The 25,798-nt window shown below is 46.8% G+C and overlaps 1 protein-coding gene across 2 annotated transcripts in view; it reads left to right on the top strand.

Annotated features, from left to right (window-relative positions):
* cyb5r4 (cytochrome b5 reductase 4) overlaps window positions 1-25,457 on the top strand; it is a 221,197-nt gene extending 195,740 nt beyond the window's left edge. For both annotated transcript variants that reach the window (XM_085997707.1, XM_085997706.1), the window contains 2 exons: window positions 15,363-15,527; window positions 24,293-25,457. In XM_085997707.1, the coding sequence (XP_085853833.1) occupies window positions 15,363-15,527; window positions 24,293-24,347 (220 nt within the window). In that variant the 3' untranslated portion in view covers window positions 24,348-25,457. The remainder of the gene's footprint in view (window positions 1-15,362; window positions 15,528-24,292) is intronic.
* The last annotated feature ends 341 nt before the right edge of the window (window positions 25,458-25,798 follow it).

The raw sequence follows: 25,798 nt of genomic DNA, 5'->3' as shown, positions 1-25,798 counted from the left end.
GTACTATTATAACCCATATCAAGGTGAGCCTAAATGTCGTGTTGATAATGGTGAGCTTCAGCAGGAAAGCTTTATACCCTAATATTACTTTTTGAATGGAGATTAATGTCCATTTTGTCTTCAGACAGAAAATCCATGATTGCCAAGTCTTGTAACAAATAAGCTTAAACCTATGCAGGTTTGTCAAAAGACAGGGCAAAAATATGTGGCTCCTAAGATTTTGATGTGACTGCACTTGTTAACTGAAAATTTCATATTGTAGTCTGCATACTCCAGTCTGCCAGAGGAAAGTGCTTGGCTCATTACACACAATTAAAAGATGATTAACATATTGCTCTGTTGTAGTTCTGGTTGCTGCTTACTGCCTCTTAAAAATAAAATTTGATTAATTGCATGGTGACAGTGCAAGAGCTGATTCTGAACTGCAGATAAAGACCTAGAAATTCGGTTGGTTGCGCCAGCAATTAGCGCCTAAAGAGCCTGAGATTTGGGGCGTTACCCAATTTTCGGACGTGCGCAGTGATCCTAACGCATCCTGCCATATTGAGTAGCCTGTTAGCGCCGGCGCTAAGTCTTTGCGCCCGCTCGTGGGCGCAGCCAGATAATGATGTCATTTCATTGTGCAACGCCTTTTTGGCGCCCCGTACCGGAAGTTCAGTGGCGCCCCCCTCCGTTCCGCCTGGCGCTATTAGTGACAGTTGGATGGAACGTTACCAGGTCCTTCTCGGACTCGGGGGGCACTCTTTAAAGGGGACAGCACTAGTATAAAACCGGCAGCCATTTGGCCTGGCCATACTGCTCGCTGCTGGAGAGAGTTGCAGACCTTCAGTTATACAGACTTGTTCTTATTGAGCCAGAGGAGTCTTGGGACCTTCAGCCCTGTCCAGAACAGTTGGCTTCAGAAAGCTGACTGCGTCTTACTTGTCGGCCAGAATAATGGGAGCTGCTTTGGAGGGGAACGTCATCCTAGCTGAACAACTGGCAAGGGCACAGAGACGGAGGGAGAGAGGACCGGGATTGGCCAGAAGGAGGAGGGCCAATGGACGTCGCCAAATCCGACCATACGCTGCCAGGGTTTTCAGGCAGCAGGTCTCGTACCTTACCATGTCGGAGGAGCAGTGTCTGCGAAGGCTCAGATTTGGTAAGGATGTTGTGACTGAGCTGTGCCACCTGCTTGCTGGGGATCTGCAGCCGCGGATACGGTGCAGGACCTCTCTGTCGGTGGCCGTGAAAGTCACTGTTGCGCTCAACTTTTACGCCAGCGGCTCGTTTCAGGCAGTAACTGGGGACATATCAGATATCTCTCAATTTGCGGTGCATTGCTGCATCCGGCAAGTGACAGCTGCCCTCTACAGAAGGAGGCACGAATTAATCACCTTCCCTATGACCTTGGAGAAGCAGGGGGAGCGCGCGCAGGGCTTCGCAGCTATTGCGGACTTCCCCATGGTGCAGGGGGCCATTGATTGCACACACGTGGCTTTGCGGGCGCCATTACAGAATCCTGAGGAGTTCCGTAACCGAAAGGGGTTCCACTCCCTTAATGTGCAGCTGGCCTGTGACCACCGGCAGATGATCATGGCGGTGAACGCACAATTCCCTGGCCGCAGCCATGATGCGTTCATCCTGCGGCAGACCTCAGTGGCTGACCTTTTTGAGGCCCCGGCTCACCCACGAGGCTGGCTTCTGGGCGACAAGCGCTATCCTCTCTGCCCATGGCTCATGACCCCGCTCCGTTTGCCCAGCACCCCGGCAGAAGAGCATCACAACAACAGCCATCAGGCCACCAGGAACATTGTGGAGCACACAATTGGTGTGCTGAAGCAGCGTTTCCGTTGTCTGGACCATTTGGGGGGCGCCCTACAGTACTCGCCGGAGCATGTGGCGCGCATCGTTGTTGTCTGCTGCATGCTCCACAACCTGGCCATTCGACGCACCCAGCCAATGCCAGCCGACCCTCAAGGTCCAGCAGAGCAGGCAAACGAGGAGGAGGAGGAGCATGCGGGCGAGGAGGATCAGGAGGAGGAGGAGGAAGATGGGAGGGCTCCAGAAACTGGAAGGGCCGTTCGTCAGAGGCTCGTAAGGACTCGGTTCTAGGCCCCTCGGACGGAATGGTGGCTGTGATTCGAACAGCGCCCTCCGGTTCGCTGTAAGCCTATGAAGGCCTCGATGATTGTAAATAGTGTACAGCTCGATTGTAAATAAAAAGTTTTCTTTATTTTCAAACAAGTGCCTCCTTCCAGCATGACAACGTAATGGTAACAGAAATCATAACTAACAAACTAACAGATAACTGTCTGGCAACCCGGTGAAACTAACCAAACCATAACAAACAAACACAGCAGGTGTGGACGGCCTTAAATCCAGAAAAAGAGGCGTCTTAGCACCTCCCTCCACTGGTGACCCCTTGATGGAGACCGACTCCTCTTACGAGGTCGGCCCTTCCCTCCCTGCAGCTCCTCCGTAATTGGACCCCAGTGGCTGCGTCAAGGCTGGGGGACGCCTACTGAGTGTCTGGAAGCGCTGAAGCCCCTGAGGGACAGCCTGGACGACCTCTGGGCTTGGAGGTCCCGCAAGCAGGCTGCTCCAACTGGGCATGTCTGCTAGCAGTCTGCCGCGCAGGTGGTGGCAGCTGCTCTGCTGACGTGCCAGCGGTGGCATCAGGACTGCTCACATGCAGAGAGAGGACACCTGCACCGTGGTCGGCCGAAACACTAGCACTCTGACGGGCCGCACAGGATCATACGCCACAATCGACTGCTCCACAGATTCGTGGCCTGCTGTGGTGCTGCAAGGGTCTGGGGTGATCCTGCCTGATGCAGCTAGGGTGGCAGCAGTGAGTGTTCGCGTGGCCTCAATTTGCGTGTGGACGAGGCCAGCAAGTGACTGCGTGGCAGCAGTGAGGACCTGCATGGCAGGTGCCAGTGCTTGGGAAAAACCATGGACAGTCCATCCCACTGCTTCGGACAAGGCCTGGACAGACCTTTCCACTGCCTCGGACAAGCCCTGGACAGACCTTTCCACTGCCTCGGACAAGCCCTGGACAGACCTTTCCATTGCTGGGCCGAAGCCCTGGACAGACCTTTCCATTGCTGGGCCGAAGCCCTGGACAGTCCTTTCCATTGCTGCCCCAAAGTCCAGCACACTCTTTCCCAGTGTGTCGATCGACTCAGGCATCCTCCCCACTGCAGCCATCAGCTCAGTGTGCCTGAGCCAGGCCTGGGCGCTCATCTCGGCAAGGCTACGCACCTCCTCTGCACTCTGTGCAGCAGTCATGGTGGCCTGCCTCGCCCTCCGGGGAGACGGCCCCCAAGCGTCCCTACCCCCCGCGCGTTGCTGCAGGCCGCTGGTTCCTGCAACTGGCTCCTCATCAGAGCCCCCCCCCCCCTCCCCTCAAGGGAACTACTATCCCCAGTCTCCAGATGCAGTGGCTCCCCTGAGGCTGGCACGGATGGTCCGGCTTCCTTCTGGTCGTCTCCTCCGGAGGCACTGGCACTGGCAGCTTGAGGGGCCGTCTCCCGAGCTGGTGATGCAACATCTGAAAGCAGGGAGGTTGAAGAGTGGCTTTAGCAAAAGGACAGTTTGGCAGCAAGGGATGCAACAGTGCGGCAATGCTATGACATGGCTCCACATTGAGAAAGCATGCTGGCAGGGGAAACAACTGGAAGGTGACAGCTGTAATAGTAGAGAACCTCACCATCGCTGTGGACAATGGGGCCGGCAGTTGCAGTGGTGACAGGACCACTCGGGCGTCCTCCCACAATCTGGTGGACTCTCTCCTCGAGATCCGTCAGAGGCTCCAGTTGAGGACGGCCTCCTCCGGTGCGAAGCTGTTCCTTGCGGTTTCTCGCCAGCTTGGCCTGCAGGGCAAAGGACAGGAAGTAATGTTACATGATGCCCTGAATTATGATCTCATGCCCCCCATGGTGGAACAGGCCTTACATGATGATGCCCTGAGTCAAATGTGCATGTGTGTGACCAGAAAGGGCCATGGGTGCTTGCTGACAGATGGCCAGTGGGGCATAGCGCACCCTGTAGCCATAAAGTCAGGTGCTAATGGAGGGATGCATAAGTTTACATTAACTCCACTCACCCTCACGACCCGAGTGAGGTCGTTGAATTTCTTCCTGCACTGCACAGGGCTCCTGACTGCCATGCTGCTGGAGTTGACCCTCTGAGAAACATCCCTCCAAGCTCGTCGGTAGTCCTTATGATTAGGCCTCCTGCCGTTGTCGGGGTAGAGGATATCTCGCCGGCGCTCCACTGCGGCCACCAATTCCTCCAGAGACTCATTGGTGAAGCGCTCTGCTCTCTGCCTCACCCTCTCCATATGCACCAAGTTTTTTGCGCCAGAGATTTGCAGGCCTACAAGGCGCAGACTGTGGATGCTGGAGCTGCCTGACCCACCCCTTTAAGAGCTGGCCGGCACCTGGAAGTCTCGTGGTCATGGGTAATTGAGAGCACCTGCGCTGCGGCTGAACGCCCCGATATTGGGTTGCGCCGGCATGTTAGCGCCTTAGGTGCCCCGTGTAACGCCTGAACTCGTGCCTCAATCACCTTTGGGGCGCTGCAACCCAATATCGCATGAGGTGTCGAGAAGTTGCGTCTGGCTATAAAATTTGCGCTCCGCCAATTCTAACGTCCCAAGCGGGGCTATACCCAATTTCTAGGCCAAAAGGTCTTCCTACCAAAAGTAACCCATTATATAAAAATAATGACTCATTGCCAGAATCATTGGACTGGCAGCACACATCTTTCATATTGTATAAAACGGTGAGAATTGTATAAACCAGTCGATGCCTGTTTATTTTAGCATGGAAATTAGTACAGTAGATTGCAGTAAATGTATGAGGTCCCTCCCTCTGTCTCCCTCTCCCTCTGTCTCTGTCCGTCTCCCTTTCCGTCTCCATCTCCATCTCTCACTCTCCCCCCTCACCCTCTCCATCCCCCTCACCAATGTTCCTTGTAAGCTGCGCTTTGTTCTGCGCAGCCTGTTGCTTTCAGTGTTCGCTCCCTTTAAATTTCTGCGCATGCGCGGTATTAACAGTGTAAAAGCCAGCGAGCGGCTTGCACAGATCCTTTCAGATTACTGTGCGGCCGTGCACACATGCACCTTAGCGGGAACATTGCCCCTCACCCCCTCTCTCTTTCTACATGTCGCCAATTCTGCGCATCACCCCAATGCTATGTGCCAACCATGCAGGATCCTGGCCCAGTTTCTGCTTTTTCATTATTTGAATGTAAGTCAGCAAATCATGCGACAACGAGGGTGGATCTTGCGAAGAGTAGTTAGAGTAACGCCGAATACCACAGGGATATCTGATCGTTGGTGAATCCGAAACGGGAATAGTGGAATTTAAGCTGGTAGCCATGTGGAATGAGTTGGAGCCCGACATGATTGCTGAGAAAAGAGATGTGGCTGTGAAAGCGAGTTTTAACAAACCTATAATCAAGCACAAGACAGGAAAGAGTTAGCAATGAAGCCCTCTGCTTCTGCCTTCTCTCCGTGTCCTTTAATACTCATACTTCCCAAATAAATATCTTTCTTATTCAAACACAATTCCAGATGAGGTGTGACCAGTACTCTGTATAACTGAAATTTTACTTTCTGTATTTATATTCTGCACCTCTTGTGATGAAACCCCACATTCCATTAACTTTTTGGGTAACTTTTTGCACCGACAAACTAGCTTTTAATGATGTAACCGGAACCCTAAATATCTGCTGGTGCTTCTCCATTTAGTCTAGATTTCCATCTGCCATTCTGCCCATGTGCAAATTAATAGAATCTTCGAGTTGAGTTCAGAATTGAGGCCAGTCAATTTGGGGAAACCATCTGTTACATTTGACCTATACCACAATTAATAGATGCTCTTAGGGTGAAAACGCATATTAAATTATCTTTCATTAGGACGAGCAGTCTTACAAAATTATTGTAGCCTTTCAATTTTAATATTACTTATGGTGAGTCACATTTTAAAAGCTGTCATGTGGTGGAGCCTAGTTCAGCAGGCTGGTGAAAAGCTGCCCTCCCAATTCTAAAGCAAGAATAACTATAATAACAGGTTAGAAAGCTGCATCACCTGAAATAAAGGTCTCTCACTGGACAAGTCAGCAGAGGTTTGTGTCCGTTTAACCAGATTCTGTTTCTTGTGTATGCACTGTAGTCATTTTTGTATATTCATTCAATACACATGTAAGATTATACTAGGGAAGAATAGAAACAATTTTTAAAATATCCTCAATTGTTTCCATTTGCTTTGATATGGAACAAAGCATGCGTAATTGCAAAAACTAAGTAATGCACAGTTACAGTTGTTTCCGAATGCAGTTATATTTTGGCAAAATTAGCAACTTCAACACAATCGATCTTCTGGGGACAGTTGTATCAATCAGTTCAAGTTCAGCAAGAGTGATACTGAGTACACTGAATATCTTAAAAGGTAGCCCAGTAAACGAAGCATTGGTTACAGCTGCAGCATATGGATTTTGGGCAAATAGGCAAGGAAACTGCAGAGGCAGCTAGGATACGCCATAGTCTGTATCCGATTGAGCAACTATCTGCACGTTCAAAGCACACAGCAGAATGCAGACTGAATGAAAGTCAGAATTCTCTGAGAAAACATGCCAAACTACTTTTCTTAATTATTGTAAAAATGCATATCTATCACTATGTTAAAAAATCTTGCATCTGTGCACTCTTCCCATCAGCTGTTCTCAATATAATTTCCTATTTATCATGGAAACTATGTCAACCTGTCACGCTGTAATTACATACCCCAGTAAAAATATTGTAGTGTCTCCACTGACAGGAGGGTGTAATAGTGTGACAAGTTTACATAAGCAGTTTGCATTGTAAATGTGGGCATAGGTAATAGAAATAAGGACACTGTGTATGACTTTAAAATTGAGACTGAATTGTCTGCATGCCCTGGTCCAATTATCTCAAGCCATCTAAACCCACTTCATCTAACTCCTGCATGGAATCCTGCAGGGAACCAACTATATTGTCATAAAGTTTTAGGCCTAAAAATTCGGTGGCGCCCCATTTGGGGCGCCAAGCACGCCTGGACACCAGAAGCCCCACCCCAGAAGGAGCCGGGAACGCCAGCGGGATATTCAGTTTCAGCGCCCCAAACGGAAGCGGGGTGCTGCTCGAGGCGCCCCGCGTCCCTCTTGGGGCGCTGAAACTGAATATCGCAGTGCAACGTGCCGCAGCGCCACATGCTGCGGCATGGCGCGCTGCGGTACTGCAGGCCTTCCTCCCCTTCTTAAAGGGGAGGGGCCTGCACCAGCGCGATCTCCGATCGCGAGTGCCGGCAAAAGAGCCCGGCACCGCGGTGAAGTGCCGGGCTCTTGGGACACAGCTGGCACTGCCCGGGGTTGGGGGGGGGGGAGGATCAGGAGGCCGGGGAAGGCGGCGCGAGGAGGTGCTGGCAGGCGGCCACCGAAAAAAATGGCCACCCCGCATCTCCCCTTTAATTTGCGCCACTACCGTCACAGGTAGGCCCCCCTGAATCGCGACCGGCGCTACAGGGGGGGGCGCGACCCAATATCGCGTTCGGGGCGGTAGCGGGGCGCTGCGCACACCGATGACGTCATCGGTGGCAGCGCAGCGCTACAGGCTAACGCCGCCATTAGCGCCCTGCTAAATTTCACGGGAGGCATGGCCAGTGGCGCTAAAGCCACGGAGTGCCCTCTTTAGGCGCTAACTGGGGCGCAGCCCACCGAATTTCTAGGCCTTAGTATCCACCTGGTCACTTTTCTGTATGGGGTAACTGGACAGTGATCAACAACAAGAACCCTGGCAATGTTTTTATTCTTTACTCTATAATCCAGGAACATTCAGGCCAATTCAAAATCCCAACAGTCACGCTGGCCGAGATTCGCTAACTCCGTACAGATCAAGGATCAAACCGAGGATCCCATTGGTCTGGCATCTCCGTTTTACACTACATGGGACATTTATCCACTGTGTTAGGGGAAGTCCTGACATCTGATTTTGTGAAACCTCTGAAATGCACTCTGTGGGTGTGACAGTTTGATGTTCCAGTGTCCAGATTTACACCCACAATTCACTATGTGGTAAGTTTCATCTGTGTCAAAGAGAAATAATCGGAAAGTTGAGTTAACCCTGACCCCTTCCGTAAAACTCCAAGGGGGAGAAATTCAGTTGGTTGCGCCACCCGTTAGCACCTAAAGAGGGTGCTAAGTGGGTCGCAAGCCGACTAGCGCCCGGGCGCAGCACTGCCCACGCCTCCCGCTAAATTCCACGGGACATTAGTGGTGGCACTAACCGTTAGCGCTGCGCTGCTGCCGATGACGTCATCAGTGTGCGCAGTGCCCCGCTGACGCTCCGGCCGCGATATTCGGCAGCGCCCCCTGATTTACCACCGGACGCTATGTCCGACAGGGTCAGGGTGGCGTACCTGCGGCTGGGGAGGCGCAAATTAAAGGCGAGGTGCGGGGCGGCCATTTTTGTTGTTGGCCGCCTGCCAGCACCTGCCTGCGCTCCTGTCCCCGGCCTCCTGAACCGCCCCCCCCCCCCCCCCCCCTGCGGAGTGCCAGCTGCGCTCCAAGAGCCCGGAACTTCTCTTGGGTGCTGGGCTCTTTTGCCTGCACTCCCGACCCTCGGGGGCCCAGCTGGGCCCCAGATCGCGCTGCACAAGGCCTCTCCCCTTTAAGAAGGGGAGGAAGGCCTGCAATACCGCAGCGCGACGTGCCGCAGCGTGTGGCGCTGCAGCACGTTGCGCCACGATATTCACTCGCAGCACCCCAAGAGGGAGGCAGGGCGCCTCCAGTAGCGCCGCGCTTCCCTTTGGGGCGCAACCGACCAATTTCCGGTGCGGGGGCGCGAATGTTTCCAGGGCGTTACTTTTAACGCCCTGGCGAGGCTGGCGCCCCAAACGGGGCTATACTCAATTTCTCCCCCCAAGTGTCTAACTCGGGAGCAGTGTTGGCGTGTGCATGGAGGCTAAATACCTTCATGCACTGCCAGTAAGACAATGCCACGTGCTGTGGGGAGATCCGTAAAAGAGGAGGAAAAATGTATTTAAAGTTTGCTGTGGAATTCTGCTCTTTTGTCTATTTTCTCATTTGTGCTGGATCATAAAACATTTTGGCATTTTGATCCCATATGAGTTCAAAATTATGATGGGGTTTGATGAGAGTAAGTAAAGAGGAACTGTTTCCACTGGCAGGAGGGCCAGTAACCAGAGGACACAGATTTAAAATAATTGGCAAAAGAACCAGAGGGGAGATATATACTTGAAAAGGAAAGCTTTACAGGACTATGGGGAAAGAGCAGGGGGGGTGAGACCAATCGGGTAGCTCTTTCAAAGAACCAGTACAGATACGATGTGACAAATGGCCTCCTTCTGTGCTGTATGTTTCTATGCGTTTTCTCCGCAGTACATGATTGGAGGGAGGATATGAGAAGCCGATTTATACTAGGGTGTGCAAGTGTTCCTTTCTCCAGCATATTGAACAAATATAGCAGAAGTATATACATATTGTAGAATATTCTTTAATTTCTGTAAATATTCAAGCAATAGTCTAATAAAGAACTATTTTATGTTAGGGCACGTAAATGCTGTTGGCATTATGCCGGTGTAATAATAATAATAGAACTCTAATCATTTCTTCCCTTTTTAATACCTATTTGCTTCCTATCACTTTTCCACTTTCCTCTTGCACTTTTCTCATTTTCCTGTTTTATTTTTTTGCCATATGCCCTATAACCCCTGTTAACATACCATCTGTAAGGATATTTCTAATTAATCAGATTGGTAAATCTACCTCGGAGTTTGTTTGCCCATCAGTTTCTCACTTAACTAATATAAGAAAAAAATCTAACCTGAGAAATTACTGTTTGCATTATTAGTATACAAACTCTTAAAGTATTTGTTTGACTTTTTATGCTGTTTTAGCTGAGGCATTAAACCATTTAAAATGGATTGATGCCTCCAATAAAAGAGCTAACAGAGTAATGGTCATACATATGCTTTAACTGTTTATGTGCTAATATCACAAGCAAAATGTTTCTAGACTCTAATCCTTTTATAGCTAGTTTAAACCCTAACTTATTAACCCTTTGTGTGCCACTAGAAGCTAAAGGATTACTGTCTAGTCATTAATTTCAGCTAAATTTGAATCAAACTTAAGCTTCATCATTTCGTCGAAAATGGGGATACTTGGAATTGACTGTTTGTTTGTTTCATGTGTTTCAGTGCAGATGAGATGGAATTTGCTGCATAACCTTAAAAAAAAAGTCACCAGTTTTTCTCCTTAATCTGCTACGAAGGACCGCCACACATTTACACAGTTGGGGTACTTTTATGAGTCGACGGTGCTGGCGGGGAACCTCGCCCGCTGACACCACATGCAGGAAATTTGGGCCTGCGCGGCCCACCATTTTCAGACCGTTAAATGAATGGTCTGAATACCATGGGTAACATGCGCATGAATTCCCGATATATGTTGTTGGCACAAGAGGCTCCCTGTCAGCATCACAATAGCCGCGACACTATAATTCTTACCTTGCTAAAGAAACAGGAACCCTGCACAATTACAGTGTATTATCCTTACCCTGCTGGCTAAAGGGGTTGCTTCCTTTCACCTGCAGTTCAGTTCTGCGCAACAAAAGCTGAGGTGCAGAGCCAGTTGAAAACATCTATAAAGGTGAATTAATTAAATTTGTGAATTTTGTTGGTTATTATATTTGTGAAATAGGGCGCAAAATTCGGTTATGCCCCGTTTGGGGGCGGTAACCGAGTTAAGGCCGGACATTTAGCGTCCGGCGCGCAAGTACTGCCCCAGCCACTAAATTCGGCTTACCGCCCCGCACAGGAAGTGGAGCGCAATCTCGGGCACTCCACTTCCCGTTGGGGCGGTAACCAAGGCGATGTCGGGGCGCGATCGGCAGCGCTCCAGGGAGGCTCTGCAGAGCACTGCTGCGTTTCAATGCACCTCCCCTTCAGTTAAAGGGGAGGGCCGTTGCGCACTCTGCAGGACCTCCGATGGCCCACACTAGGCCACCAGGGCAACGTGGTGCCGCGGCCAGATCCCGGCACCAAAACGCAGTGCCAGGATGCGCGATGGCGGCCAGGACCATGCCACGGCCCACCACGGAGGGCCGACCTGGAGGTCAGCCAAGAAAAGAAAATGGTGTGGTGGCGCGGGTCCCGGCCGCACCTCCCTGCAAGCGGAGTTCGGCCCAGTTCGCAACCCGCGAGACTGGCGCTGTCATCGCCCGCAGCAGCCTCACAGGGCGTAGCCAAATTTCTGCCGCAGGGCGGTAAGGGGATGCGGCAGGGCGCTAAGGGGTCTCTGCGCACAGCGATGACGTCATTGCCAGCAATGCAGCGGCCCGGGGTGCTACCGGCAGGGGCACAGCGCTATCGGGTAGCATCTCAGCAACGCCCCGCCAAATTTCTCAGGAGGCGCTTCCCCACCCCCCAGGGTGATAAGCCATTGGCATCCCGCTAGCGCCCCCCGGAGGGGCAAAGGAGCCGAATTTCTAGCCCTATATATTACCAATCCAAATTCACAGACTTCACAGAAACCCCACAGTGCAGATAGAGGCCATTTCGGCCCATCGAGCCTGCACCGACACATATCCCACCCGATCCCCGTAACCCCTACACCAACACATATCCCACCCTATCCCTGTAACCCCACGTATTTAATCCCCCTAACACTAAGGGTCAATTAATCATAGCCAATCAACCTAACCCGCACATCTTTGGACTGTGGGAGGAAACCGGAGCACCCGGAGGAAACCCACGCAAACACGGGGAGAATGTGCAAACTCCACACAGACAGTCACCCGAGGCCAGATTCGAACCCGGGTCCCTGGCGCTGTGAGGCAACAGTGCTAACCACTATGCCACCGTGCTGCCCCTTTTTAAAAAGCCATCTTCCCCGTTGGGGAATTGAACCCCGGTCTCCCACGTGACAGGCGGGGACACTCACCACTATACTAATGCAGAACTGTTATTATGGTGAGTTTTAAGAACAGAGCCACTGATGATGCTGAAAGTTGCTGTTTTCTGATGAGTGTTGTATGATGTAGATTTAGTATGTTCCTGTATTACTGCTGGTAGACCCTGAATAGATGAGACATTAGATGACAGAACATATACATTTACTTTTCCTCTAATAGTTTATAGGGTTATACATTAGGCAGTGTGTGTATATATTGTATTATAATATCAATGTTTTTGAAAATACATGAAGATAACAGTAATCCCTTACATGTTGGCGCAGGTGAGCAAGCAGCTCACTTTCTGCTTTTTTATTGATAAACCAATTTCAAACAAACAATTCAAATCTATGAAGCCACACATTTGTAAAACAAACAGATATGACAGAGAGGTAGCTGCTGGTCTTTCTGTTACTACCAGTCTTTTATTAAAGATGTGTCTCAGGGCCATGGAGGCTGTGTCCTCCAGTGCACAGGTATACAGACAATGTAGGGAAGTGGGGGGTGTAATTGGACACCAGGCACCCAGCATTCTGCCTGGAATGTGTAATTTGATCCAGTCTGTGCCGGTCAGGCTGGAGGTAGGCAATGCAGCCTTCAAGTTCTACTTGACAGTGTGGAGATAGTTATCAGTGTATAGTGGCACTGCAGGTATAACCCCCTCAGAGTTCAGACAACACACAGTGCTAACACTCCTCATAGTTGGCATTCAGTGAAATCACTGAAACTGATGAAAACTTAAGTTTTTCCGCTGTAATGTTGCTGTTAAATGCCCCATAAAAAGTTACGCCTTGTTGGAATAGGTGTAACTGGGGTTTTAATGGCGTATTGACTGCTGAACAACCGTTCTAGCCCCTGAAAAACTAATTTTATATTTGTGGAATGTCAAATTTCTCCATTATAAAAATGACTAGATATAAAAAAAAAAAAATTAACATTTTAAAGGTTGTTTATGATATTTCAGCTTCTTCCTTAACACCATGTGTATGTCCCAATCTTTATTTCATTCTCTAAAGTTTTTAAAAAGTGAAATGATAATCAGTGTTTTTTATTTCCTAGTTTGCTGTCTGTGAGAATTCTTCAATTTGACTGGCTACTTAGACAGCTTAATGACATCACTGCTGCTATATGCTGGGGATTCCCTTTTGCCAGCACTACAATCAAATTAGTGTCGATAAAGCTGAAGTTTTCGCCACAGAGATCGCCAGATTTTTGTGGGCAGCTTTCTTCGAGGTCAGCGGCGATCGCCGTCACTTCGCCGCTGACCGCAAATTCCAGACCAGTTAGTTCCAGTGTCCTCCATCTGAGTTTAAGCTTCCCTGTGGTCAGCATTTGCTGATGAGCTGTACGTGTTGTGCATCAGCAAGATCAGAGAAACCATCCCTCATGTTTGACCTCATTGCTTCTCTAAAACTGTCCACCACTAACTGCTGGGCTCTTTGGAGATTAGACACCATTTAAATTGAATCATTTTGTACCCCGATCTTGATCTGAATCACTGAGGTTTCCATTACAGTGAGCACAGTCAGCATTCCCTCCATGGTGCTCAGTGAGTACACCAGTGCTAGTGATTCACTAGGTTTTAGAGGTAAACATAGAAACATAGAAGATAGGAGCAGGAGTAGGCCATTCGGCCCATCGAGTGCCATTTAATGAGATCATGGCTGATCATCCAAATTCAGTACCCTGTCCCTGCTTTCTCCCCATATACCTTGATCCCTTTAGCCTTAAGAAATATATCTAACTCCTTCTTGAATATATTTAACTGCCTTGTGTGCTAGAGAATTCCACAGGTTCACCACTGAAGAAATTCCTCCTCATCTCAGTCCTAAATGGCTTACCCCTTATCCTTAGACTGTGACCCCTGGTTCTGGACTCCCCCGCCATCGGGAACATCCTTCCTGCATCTAGTCTGTCTAGTCCTGTCAGAATTTTATAAGTTTCAATGAGATCCCCTCTCATTCTTCTAAACTCTAGCGAATATAAGCCTAATCGACCCAATCTCTCCTCATACGTCATTCCTGCCATGCCAGGTATCAGTCTGGTGAAAAAAGGTTTCTCTTTATCTGTTCTAATGCTTGATATGGTAGTGATGGGTATATGACTGGTTTGTGGTGTAGTATTACTCTGCCTCGGTAGGATACCAAAGACAGGACAAGAGATCAGTGAGTCGAAACAAACATTAAATGGCTTCAAAAATTAAATTCCATTTAACAGGAAACTTTCCGGCCAGCTAGTTCATCCGAAAGCCAATGGCCAAATTTTCCTGGAGTCGCTCCATTGTAATAGGGCATCAACAAAATTCCCAGGAAATTATGGTGCAAGTGATATGTGTCACTCCATAACTTCCTGGGACTCTGCCATTTCCCTTGGGGGGGAAAAAAAGTGAAAAGTTAATTAATGTAGCTGCACCCCCATTAACATGAATGGCGAACACGATTTTGCTGATGGTGGGCTATCTATCTACAATAGGTATTGTAAAAGGATTCGTGATTGTCACAGCAATTCATTAAATTAATATTTTGGCTGACGCAAATGAGAACTGAAAATAGCATCTAATTATGTCTCATTAAAACTAGCAGAAATCAATACAACAGCTTAGTTTTCATGCATGTAACATCAGATGGTGTCTTTTTGCTGAGCTTGCCAATTTATTTAGCTAATGCAAACATAATTGGCTTTCGGATGAACTAGCTGGCCGGAAAGTTTCCTGTTAAATGGAATTTAATTTTTGAAGCCATTTAATGTTTGTTTCGATTCACTTATCTCTCGTCCTGTAAAGGTGTCAATTGCTAATTTTAACATAGAATATTGATCCAAATATACGTTTCTGTCAGAATTTATATTGGTAAATACATTCGATTCCACATCAGTGGGATACAGCATCAGTAAGTGTTTTGTTGAGGAAATAAATGTGAAATTAGTCTGTTTAAAGAGTTGAGCTGGCTATTAAAGATTATGCAGCTCTGAATTTAAATGCAGGGATATATGAGAAATTAATTATTAAATAATTACTTCTTGCTGATCTTGCATTGAGTTTTAAATGTTTCCCCTGCAAAACACAGGACGCGTGCTTTGAAATGAACTTGCCCACCAACATCTGAAAATGATTACAACCTTCAATTAGCTCAGGTACCCGTGGCTGCACACGTTGCCCATATTCCACCCAGGAATTATATTTCCACCAACAGATTTGTGGTAACTTTGTGAAAACCGGTCTCACGGGTTGAATATGCACTTTTGTAAACCAGTTGGAAAATGGGCTACAATTTCTGTATTATAGTATGTAAAATAGAAAGAGGAGAATTAGTGAAACACTGCATCGTAGTGAAATCTCACTGGATTACATTGTCTAAAAATGTCTTTTTATTGTCTGTTTTAGGTTTGAGGTTGAATATATCCTGTCGCAGCCTCACCCCGAATGGGCAGGGAAACGGGGAAAGATTGAAATGTCCCTTTGTTCAGAATTTTTGACTGGGCGCACTGAAGAGTTGCAAACACTTGTATGTGTTTGTGGTCCAACCTCCTTCACGGAGCAAGCTGTTGGGTATGTACTGTAGTATTCAAACTACGCAGAATGATATTCTGCTTCCTCAAATCAAATTTTCACAGTCTGTCTTTACTTCTAACCAGGCACCACGATTTACTTTATTTTTCATATTTTACTTGACTCAGTATAGTCTTATGTAGTATTTATTGTCTTGTGTATGGTTTCTTTGCTGAGGATTCCATGCCCCTCCTTGGCCACTGTCTCAGGCTGAACCAGATTGTTCACATCTCAGCATCATATTCAACACTGATCTCGCCCCATATCCTATCTCTTCCATCACAAAGACTACCTACTTCCACCTCTGTAACATCACCTGGCTCCGCCCCCATCTGCCGCTGAAACCCTCACCCATGCCTTTATCATCTCCAAACTTGACCAATCCAATGCTGTCCAGCCAGCCGCCCATCCTCCACCTCATAAATTTCAGCACATCCAAAACATTGCTGCCTGTAATCTATCCCGCAACATGTCCTACTTGCCTATCACCCCTGTCCTCACTGACCTACGTTGGCTCCCAGTCCCTCATTGCCTCCTGGATTTAGCACAACCTGATTTTTAAGAGTTGCTTTCAAAGGATTTCAATTTTGTACTGTACAAAAAATATAGTTGGAATAGTAGTGGTTCCTTTAGTTGCTATAAACATGTTAGCATTCAAGATACTGGATACATATTTGACCAGAAATTGTTGCTGTTTTATCAATATTTGATTTATTGTTTTACTGGAATATTTTCTTTCAAAATCTGTGGACTATGTTATTTTACCTTGATCTTTCTTAATTTTCTTTGTAATTTCTCACTTAATTTTTTTGTGTTTGTGCCTGGTTTTTTTATCTCCATTTTTTTTCTTTTTCTGCTTGCCTCCCACATTGTCCATCTTCAAGTCCTGCAATTGGTATTTAGTATTCATTCTGAGTTTGGGTGCAGTGTGATATATGGAACAGATGCTGACCAGACACTGCAGAGTTGTAAATCATACATCCTTCAACCTTTAGAAGATGGTGTTTAGCAGGGAGAGATGTTGCAGATATGGCTAAATGTCAATCACAACCATTTAAGAACATAAGAACTAGGAGCAGGAGCAGGGCATTAGGCTCCTCAAGCCTGCTCTGCCATTCAATAAGATCATGACTGATCTTCAACCTCAACTCCACTTTCCTGCCTTATCCCCATATCCCTTGATTCCTCTGGAGTCCAAAAATCTATCTATCTCTGTCTTGAATGTACTCAACGACTGAGCATCCAGAGCACTTTGGGGTAGAGAATTCCAAAGCTTCACAACCCGCTGAGTGAAGAAATTCCTCCTCATCTCAGTCTTAAAAGGCCGGCCCCTTATCCTGAGACTATGCCCTCTAGTTCTAGACTCTCCAGCCAGGGGAAACAATCTCTCAGCATCTACCCTATCAATCCCCCTTCAGAATCTTATATGTTTCAATGAGATCACCTCTCATTCTTCTAAACTCCAGAGAGTATAGGCCCATTCTACACAATCTCTCCTCATAGTACAACCCTCTTATCCCATGTAGGTCCTTCCTTAAATAAGGAGACTAAAACTGTGCACATTACTCCAGGTGTGGTCTTACCAGAGCCCTGTACAATTGTAGTAAAACTTCCTTACACTTGTACTCCAAACCTCTAGCAATAAAGGCCAACGTGTCATTTGCCTTCCTAATTGCTTGCAGTACCTCCGTCCTAACCCCATCCAATAATGCCTGCAGTGAAGCCTCGTCGAATTTGGAGGCAGCTCGGGGTCTGGCACTGGCCACAGCTGCTGCAGGCTACTCTGCCATCCTGTATGGTTCGTTTGGAAGCCTTCAGAGGATGCAATGCTTGCTATGGACCTTGAAAGCACCACGAATGATGACATCATACTGTGGGGATTTCTGACTGGAATTGGACAATTAGCAAGGCTTCCCACATGCTGGGAATTAATTGGCCACTTGAGGGAAAATTGCGTGGAGCTGGCTGACACCTTTTTATGTGTGTCAGAAACCCCACATTCGGGGAAACCTGACCATTTCCCACACAAGCCGAAAATCGGGGCCTAAGACTCGGACTCGGCAACATTTCCGGTTATTGAGGTGTTGTTTTCTGAGTATCAATTTTGCCGGTTATTAGAGAATTCTGGATGATTAAGTGCCATTTAAGCAAGAGTTTACTGTTTTATGTGTTTTATACCATTGGGATTTTTCAATGACCCCCACTCTTAGTCCAGTGGTAGTCCCTCACCTCTGAGTGAGAAGGTCGTGGGTTGATGCCCCAATCCAGGACGTGAGCACATCATTTAGATTGACACTTCAATGCAGTGCTGAGGGCGTGCTGCACTACTGGAGCTGTTGTCTTTCAGATGAGCTGTTAAACCAAGGTTCTGTCTGCCCCCTCGTTTGGACATAAAAGATCACATGACCTATTTGAAGGAGAGCACGGGAACTGTCCTAGTGTCCTGGCCAATATTTACCCCTCGACAAACATCACTAAATCAAAATCCCGGAACACCCTCCCTAACAGCACTGTGGGAGTACCTTCACCACACTGACTGCAGCAGTTCAAGAAGGCAGCTCACCACCACCTTCTCAAGCGTAGTTAGGGATGGACAATAAATGCTGGCCTTGCCAGTGACGCCCGCATCCCATGAACTAATTTTTAAAAACTAATTATTTGGTCATTTATCTCATGGTTGTATGTGAGCCTGACTATGTGTAAACTGGCTGCCACATTTCTCTATATTACAACAGTGATCACGCTTCAAAAGTGCTTCATTGGCTGTGGAGCACTTTGGGGAATAAATGCATGTTCTTTCCTTCCCTTTCCTCCTTGCTGCAAATTTATTTATATAAATACTTGACATTTCTTTTAATGTTCTCTGCTAGCCTACCCTCATCTTTTAGTTTAGCTCTCCTAATAAGTTCCTTAGCCTCCTTTACTTTATTTTTATATTCATCTTAGTCCATTATGGTCCAGATGCATTGCTGGTCATCTTCCAAAATTTGATAGACTCTGGAACAGTTCCCATGGATTGGAGGGTAGCTAATGTTACCCCACTATTCAAAAAAGGTGGTAGAGAGAAAACGGGGAAGTATAGACCGGTAAGCCTGACATCGGTAGTGGGGAAAATGCTAGAGTCCATTATAAAAGATGTAGTAGCAGAGCACTTGAAAAACAGTGACAGGATCGGACAAAGTCAACATGGATTTACAAAAGGTAAATCGTGCTTGACTAATCTACTGGAATTTTTTGAGGATGTAACTGGTAGAATAGATAAGGGAGAACCAGTGGATGTGGTGTATTTGGACTTTCAGAAGGCTTTCAATAAGGTCCCGCATAAGAGATTAGCGTGTAAAGTTAAGGCACATGGGATTGGGGGCAAGGTACTGACTTGGATAGAGAACTGGTTGGCAGACAGGAAGCAGAGAGTTGGAATAAACGGGTCTTTTTCCGAGTGGCAGGCAGTGACTAGTGGGGTACCGCAGGGATCGGTCCTAGGACCCCAGCTATTCACAATATATATAAATGATCTAGACGAGGGAACTAGATGTAATATCTCCAAGTTTGCAGATGACACAAAGCTGGGTGGGTGTGTGTGCTGTGAGGAGGATGCCGAGAAACTCCAGTATGATTTGGACAGGTTGGGTGATTGGGCAGAAGCATGGCAGATGCAATATAACGTGGATAAATGCAAGGTTATCCACTTTGGTGGCAAAAACAGGAAGGCAGATTATTACCTGAATGGCAATAGATTGGGAAAAGGGGAAGTGCAACGAGACCTGGGTGTCCTTGTGCACCAGTCGCTGAAGGTAAGCATGCAGGTGCAGCAGGCAGTTAAGAAGGCAAATGGTATGTTGGCCTTCGTAGCGAGAGGGTTAGAGTACAGGAACAAGGATGTCTTGCTGCAGTTGTACAGGGCCTTGGTGAGACCGCATCTTGAGTATTGTGTGCAGTTTTGGTCGCCTTATCTGAGGAAGGACGTTCTTGCCATGGAGGGAGTGCAGCAAAGATTCACCAGACTGATACCTGGGATGGCAGGAATGACGTATGAGGAGAGATTGGGTCGATTGGGCATATACTCGCTGGAGTTTAGAAGAATGAGAGGGGATCTCATTGAAACTTATAAAATTCTAACAGGACTAGACAGACGAGATGCAGGAAGGATGTTCCCGATGGCCGGGGAGTCCAGGACCAGGGGTCACAGTCTAAGGATAAGGGGTAAGCCATTTAGGACAGAGATGAGGAGGAATTTCTTCACCCAGAGAGTGGTGAACCTGTGGAATTCTCTACCACAGAAGGCAGTGGAGGCCAATTCATTAAATATATTCAAGAAGGAGTTAGATATATTTCTTAAGGCTAAAGGGATCAAGGGATATGGGGAGAAGGCAAGGACCGGGTACTGAATTTGGATGATCAGGCATGATCTCATTAAATGGCGGAGCAGGCTCAAGGGGCCGAATGGCCTACTCCTGCTCCTATCTTCTATGTTTCTATTATGCTAACCAAAGCTTTATATTTTAGGAATCATAGAATTATACAACACAGAAGGAGGCCATTTGGCCCATCGTGCCCGTGTTGGCTCTTTGAAAGAACTATTCAATTAGTCCCACTTCCCTGCTCTTTCCCCATAGCCCTGCAAATTTCTCCTTTTTTAAGTATATACCTAATTACCTTTTGAAAGTTACCATTGAATCTGCTTCCACCACCCTTGCAGGCAGTGCATTCCAAAGCATAACAACTCGCTGAGTTTAAAAATAAAAATCTCCTCATCTCCCCTCTGGTTCTTTTGCCAGTTAGCTTAAATCTCTGTCCTCTGGTTACCGCCCCTCCTGCTAGTGGAAACACTTCTCTTTATTTACTCTATCAAAACCATTCAGAATTTTGAACGCCTCTATTAAATCTCCCGTTAACCTTCTCTGCTCTAAGGAGAACAATCCCAGCTTCTCTAGTCTCTCCACATAACTGAAGTCCTTATTCCTAGGGTCGCTTGCCCAAATAAGAGTTTTATATATTAATGCACGGAGTATAAAAAGTAAATTGCATGAATTAAAAGCTCAAATACAGCTTAGGGGGTATGACATGGTGGCCATTATAGAGACATGGCTGCAAACTGGTCGTGATTGGGAGTTAAAAATTCCAGGTTATAAGGTCTTTAGAAAGGATAGGGAAGAGGAGGGGTAGCCTTATTGATTAAAGATACTGTGACAACATTAGTAAGAGAGGATAATAAGTAAGGGAAATCAATCAGCAGAGACTCTATGGTTAGAACTGAAGAATAAGACGGGGCATAAAATTGTAATGGGTGTTGTCTACGGGCCTCCTGATAGCAGCAATGAAGTGGCAGAATGTATTAATTCAGAGATTATAGAGGCTTGTAGCAAAAGCAGAGTTATTTTAATGAGAGACTTTAATTTTCATATAGATTGGGAAGAGCAAAGTAGCTCAAATCAAAAAGGTAGTGAATTTCTTGAGTGCATTCAAGATGTTCTAGAACCAACAAGAGGGCAGGCTTTACTAGAACTATTAATGAGTAATGAGCCAGACTTTATTAGATAAATGTTCCCTTACTGTTAGATTAACGGTGATCATAATCTGATCGAATTCAAGATTGGGTTTGAAAAGGAGAAACATTACTCAGTTATTCAGATTTTAGATTTTGGTACGGTTAACTTTAACGGGATGAGACAGAGACTGACGACAGCAAACTGGTCAAAACTGTTATCAGGTAAAACTACAGATAAACAGTGGGAGGTGTTCAAAAAAAGAGTTTTTCTTGCCTTTTATCGATAGCCATAAAATCTGAAACCACCTTTGTTAGCCTTTGAATTCTTTCGACTGCCTCTATATCTTTGGAATACAGCACTGCTCATGTAGTCTAATAAGTGCTTAAATGTCAGTGTTGAAACCTTGTTCTTGCATTTTATGTGACTTTGTACATATTAATATGCCATTGACCTTTGCTTCTGTTGCCCTGCATTGGTGACTGATGACACTTTTTTTTCCCATTTCAGACTTTCATTAACATTTAAAAAATCCCACTGCTGACCTAAAAGCTCAGTCTGCTTGTGGCCAGAACAAACTGGCAGCCTCGTGTCTCCAGAGACACGGAATGAAACCACCTTAGGAGATACTGTTCTATGTTTCTGGAGCAATGTAAACCACATTGCAGTGCTGTCTTGAGTTTTTCCTGGCCACCCTTCTCCACTCTTGTTTTCTTGTTTCTTTCCATGGGACTTGGTAAATAATAACTTTTGAAAAGCTGTCTCATAATCTTCTTCTTCTTCTTAGGCAGTCCCTCGGAACCGAGGATGACTTGCTTCCACATTAAAAATGAGTTCTCAGGTGACTGATGAGTCCAATGCGGGACCTACAATCTCTGTCACAGTTGGGGCAGACGGTGGTTGAAGGGGTGGGTGGGTGGGGTGCTTAGGTTGACGTGCACTGCTTGCGCTTGGCTTCTGCTTGCTCCCAGCGAAGAGACTCGAGGTGTTCGGCGCCTTCTCGGATGCTTCTCCTCCACTTTGTGCGGTCTTGGGCCAGGGATTCCCAGGTGTCAGTGGGAATGTTGCACTTTTTCAAGGAGGCTTTGAGGGTGTCCTTGAAGCGTTTCCTCTGCCCACCTGGGGCTCTCTTGCCATGCCGGAGCTCCGAGTAGAGCACTTGTTTTGGGAGTCTTGTATCAGGCATGCAGACAATGTGACCCGTCCATCGGAGCTGATCGAGCGTGGTCAAAGCTTCGATGCTGGGGATGTTGGCCTGAGTGAGAACACTGACGTTGGTGCGCCTATCCCGCCAATGAATTTGCAGGATCTTGCGGAGGCAGCGTTGGTGGTACTTCTCCAGTGCTTTGAGGTGCCTGCTGTACATGGTCCATGTCTCTCAGGCATACAGCAGGGCGGGTATCACTACTGCTCTGTAGACCATGAGCTTAGTGCCGGGTTTGAGGTCCTGGTCTTCAAACACACTCTTCCTCAGACGACCGAAAGCTGCACTGGCACACTGAAGGCGGTGTTGAACTTCGTCATCGACATCTCCCTTGTTGACAGTAGGCTCCCGAGGTATGGAAAGTGGTCCACGTTGTCCAAGGCCTTGTCGTGGATTTTGATAATCGGGGGGCAGTACTGTGTGGCGGGGGCAGGTTGGTAGAGGACCTTTGTTTTACGGATGTTTAGTGTAAGGCCCATGCTCTCGTACGCTTCGGTGAAGGTGTTGACAATGGTTTGGAGTTCGACCTCCGAGTGAGCGCAGATGCATGCGTCGTCTGCATACTGTAATTCGATGACAGAGGATGGAACGACCTTGGATCTGGACTGGAGGCGATGGAGGTTGAACGGTTTCCCGTTTGTTCTGTAAATTAGCTCCACTCCAGCGGGGAGCTTACTGAGGGTGAGATGGAGCATTGTAGCAAGGAAGATTGAGAAGAGCGTTGGTGCGATGACACAGCCTTGCTTGACCCCGGTTCGTACGTGAATTGGGCCTGTGGTGGAACTGTTGAACAGGATCACGGCTTGCATGTCGTGAAGCAGGCGGAGGATGGTGACAAACTTTTGAGAGCAGCCGAATTTGAGGAGGACACTCCATAATCCCTCACGGTTGACAGTGTCAAAGCCTTTGTGAGATCAAAGAAGGCCATGTACAGCGGTTGGTGCTGTTCCCTGCATTTCTCTTGTAATTGACGTGCGGTGAAGATCATGTCCATTGTGCCCCTTAGTGGGCGGAATCCGCATTGCGACTCTGGGAGGACAGATTATGTCTCATAATATTCCTCAAAGAAAGACCGAAAATGCTGGAAGCATACAGCTGGTCAGTCGGCATCTGTAGAGAAAACAGATAGGTTGACGATTTGGGTGTGGGCCCTTCAATTCTGAAGAATGACCCTCATTCGAAACGTAAACTTGTCTGTTCTCTCCACAGGTGCTGGCCGGCCTGATGTAGGTTTCTATTTTTCAGTTTTGGTGTCAGACTTCTGTAATATTTAGCATGTTACTCCTATTCCTCCATTGGTTCATATTTGCACCCATTTATGTCAATTGTGTTGGACTGTATGAATTAATTGTTGAAAACAGGCACTATATTTATGCGCTTTTACACTGGGGTTTTGGCAAAGCAACAACAAACTGACCTATATATGTTGTGTTCTCATGTTTATACTGTCTTGTACTTTCACTCTCCTGTAGACCTATACGAGCCCATTTTGCAAAGTGAAAACCCTGGCCCCAATAATCACTCCGAGGCCAGAAGAGAGTGGGGGGAAGGGGGTGGGGTGGGGGGATAGGGTGGGATATGTGGACGGGAAACCCGCAGGTCTTGCTGAATTTAATGGCGAGACCAGTTAACCGTTTTCCTGCCCGACAGCCAGTCGGATTGACAGTCTGAATCACCGGGGGCTGGGGGGAGTCGGACATCGGTTGCGAGGGATGGGGAAAGAGTCAAACATCAGGGGTGAGTCGAGTAATAGTAAAAAATTAAGAGAAAATTGGCAGTTTTACTCAGAGAAGCCATTCTAATGCCTGGTGTGGAAAATCAGAAATGGTAAAGTAGAAGGTGGTCTTCAGTGTTGGACAGTATTGGGGAACTTTTACTCTGCATTGCAATGCTGTCCCTAGACTGGAACTGCTCAATGCTAAAACAATGTTGAAAAGTGTTCCGTTCCCTGAGACTTTCAGAGAAGACACTGGAGAGCAGTTGATACTTGTACAAAACCTTGTGATATTTTGGTTATTCTAAACAATATCATATTCACTGTATTAATTGTTGATTACATTGTACCTCCTCTACAGCTTCTTCAAACAGTTAGGATTCAGTAATGACGAGATTCATGCTTTCAGTGGATAACAGCCGAGAAACTCAGCAACAGTGCAGCAACAGAAACGTCATTTTGATGTGCAACTAAAGACAACCTGCCAAGCAGGTTCTATTGAAAACAGTTTATAAAATGTTTTCGGCACACTGCGCTATGCCTAACTCCTGCCTTAGTTTAGGTTTGTGTGGTGTATTTGATACAATTATTCTAAATGCATTCAATTTTTTTAATGAACTTGCACATATACAAGTTGTGTAAGCCAGTGGCTCAGTTGGTCGCACCCTCGCCTTTGAGTCATGAAGGTTGTGGGTTCAAGTCCCACTCCAGGACTTTTGAGCGCAAAAAAATCTAGGCTGGCACTCCAGTGCAGTGGTGCTGCACTGTCAGAGGTGCCGTCTTTCGGATGAGACGTTAAACCGAGGTCGCGTCTGCCCTCTCAGATGGACGTAAAAGGACCTATGGCACTGTTTCAAAGAAGATCAGGGAAGTTATCCCCGGTATCCTGGACAATATTTATCCCTCAACCAACATCACTAAAAAAAAAACAGATTATCTGGTCATTATCACATTGCTATTTGTGGGAGCTTGCTGTATGCAAATTGGCTGCCGCGTTACAACATTACAACAGTGACTACACTTCAAAAAGTACTTCATTGGCTGTAAAGTACTTTGGGACGTCCAGTGGTTGTGAAAGGCCCTATAGAAACGCAAGTCTTTTCTTTATATAATTTATACTCATGAGGATGATCGGATTGTACACAGTTCAGAATTCTTGAAAGACTTAACTTTTTGACCTGTATTATGTTGAACATGTAGGTAGGTTTTTTATTAATAGTACCTTCAGTAACTGTACAGTAATATGATGTAGTATGATGATGCAATACTCTGTGACCTCAGACAAATTTCTACTGTATTAGGGTAAAAGGAAACTACTGACAGCAGTAGGTTATATTTTGTGAATGGCTTATAATAGTAATGTTCCCTTATTGAGCCATACTGGAGTGTGCACTGATAGCCATATCTTCTATTGCAGGCTGTATAAAGTGACTCTCAAATAAGCTATTAAAATATTATTTCTTTACAAAGTTAGAATTTGAACACTTTTTTTAAAAAGTACAATAAAATATTTATGCAAACCTGAATGGCGTAATCTGTTGTGTCCAATAGTTTCCACAAAGGAAGAATGCGCACCTTCATGCAGTCAGTAGTATAATTATGTTTGAAACATAGGGTCGGTTGTATTGTAACACATATATTGTAACAGAGTGGTAGGGCATGGTTTGTGATCTCAACTCCTCGCATATAAAGTTCGTAATTTTAGTTGTGCTTTCTAAGAGAACACAATGGGCTAGAAATTCAGCTCCGATTTTTTTGTCGCTACGGGTGCCATTTTGTGACAAATGCCACCCTTCTGGTGCAGGGCCGCGTCAAACGCCATTTTGGTTAGGGCGGGCATTAGGAGCGTGCGCTGGAAGTACGTAGA

Source organism: Somniosus microcephalus, chromosome 9 (assembly GCF_052327205.1).
Source record: "Somniosus microcephalus isolate GS21.2 chromosome 9, FLI_Smic_1.0, whole genome shotgun sequence".
Lineage (NCBI taxonomy): Eukaryota > Metazoa > Chordata > Chondrichthyes > Squaliformes > Somniosidae > Somniosus > Somniosus microcephalus.
Note: the sequence above shows the minus strand (reverse complement) of the source record. Positions and strands in the feature narration are given on the sequence as shown.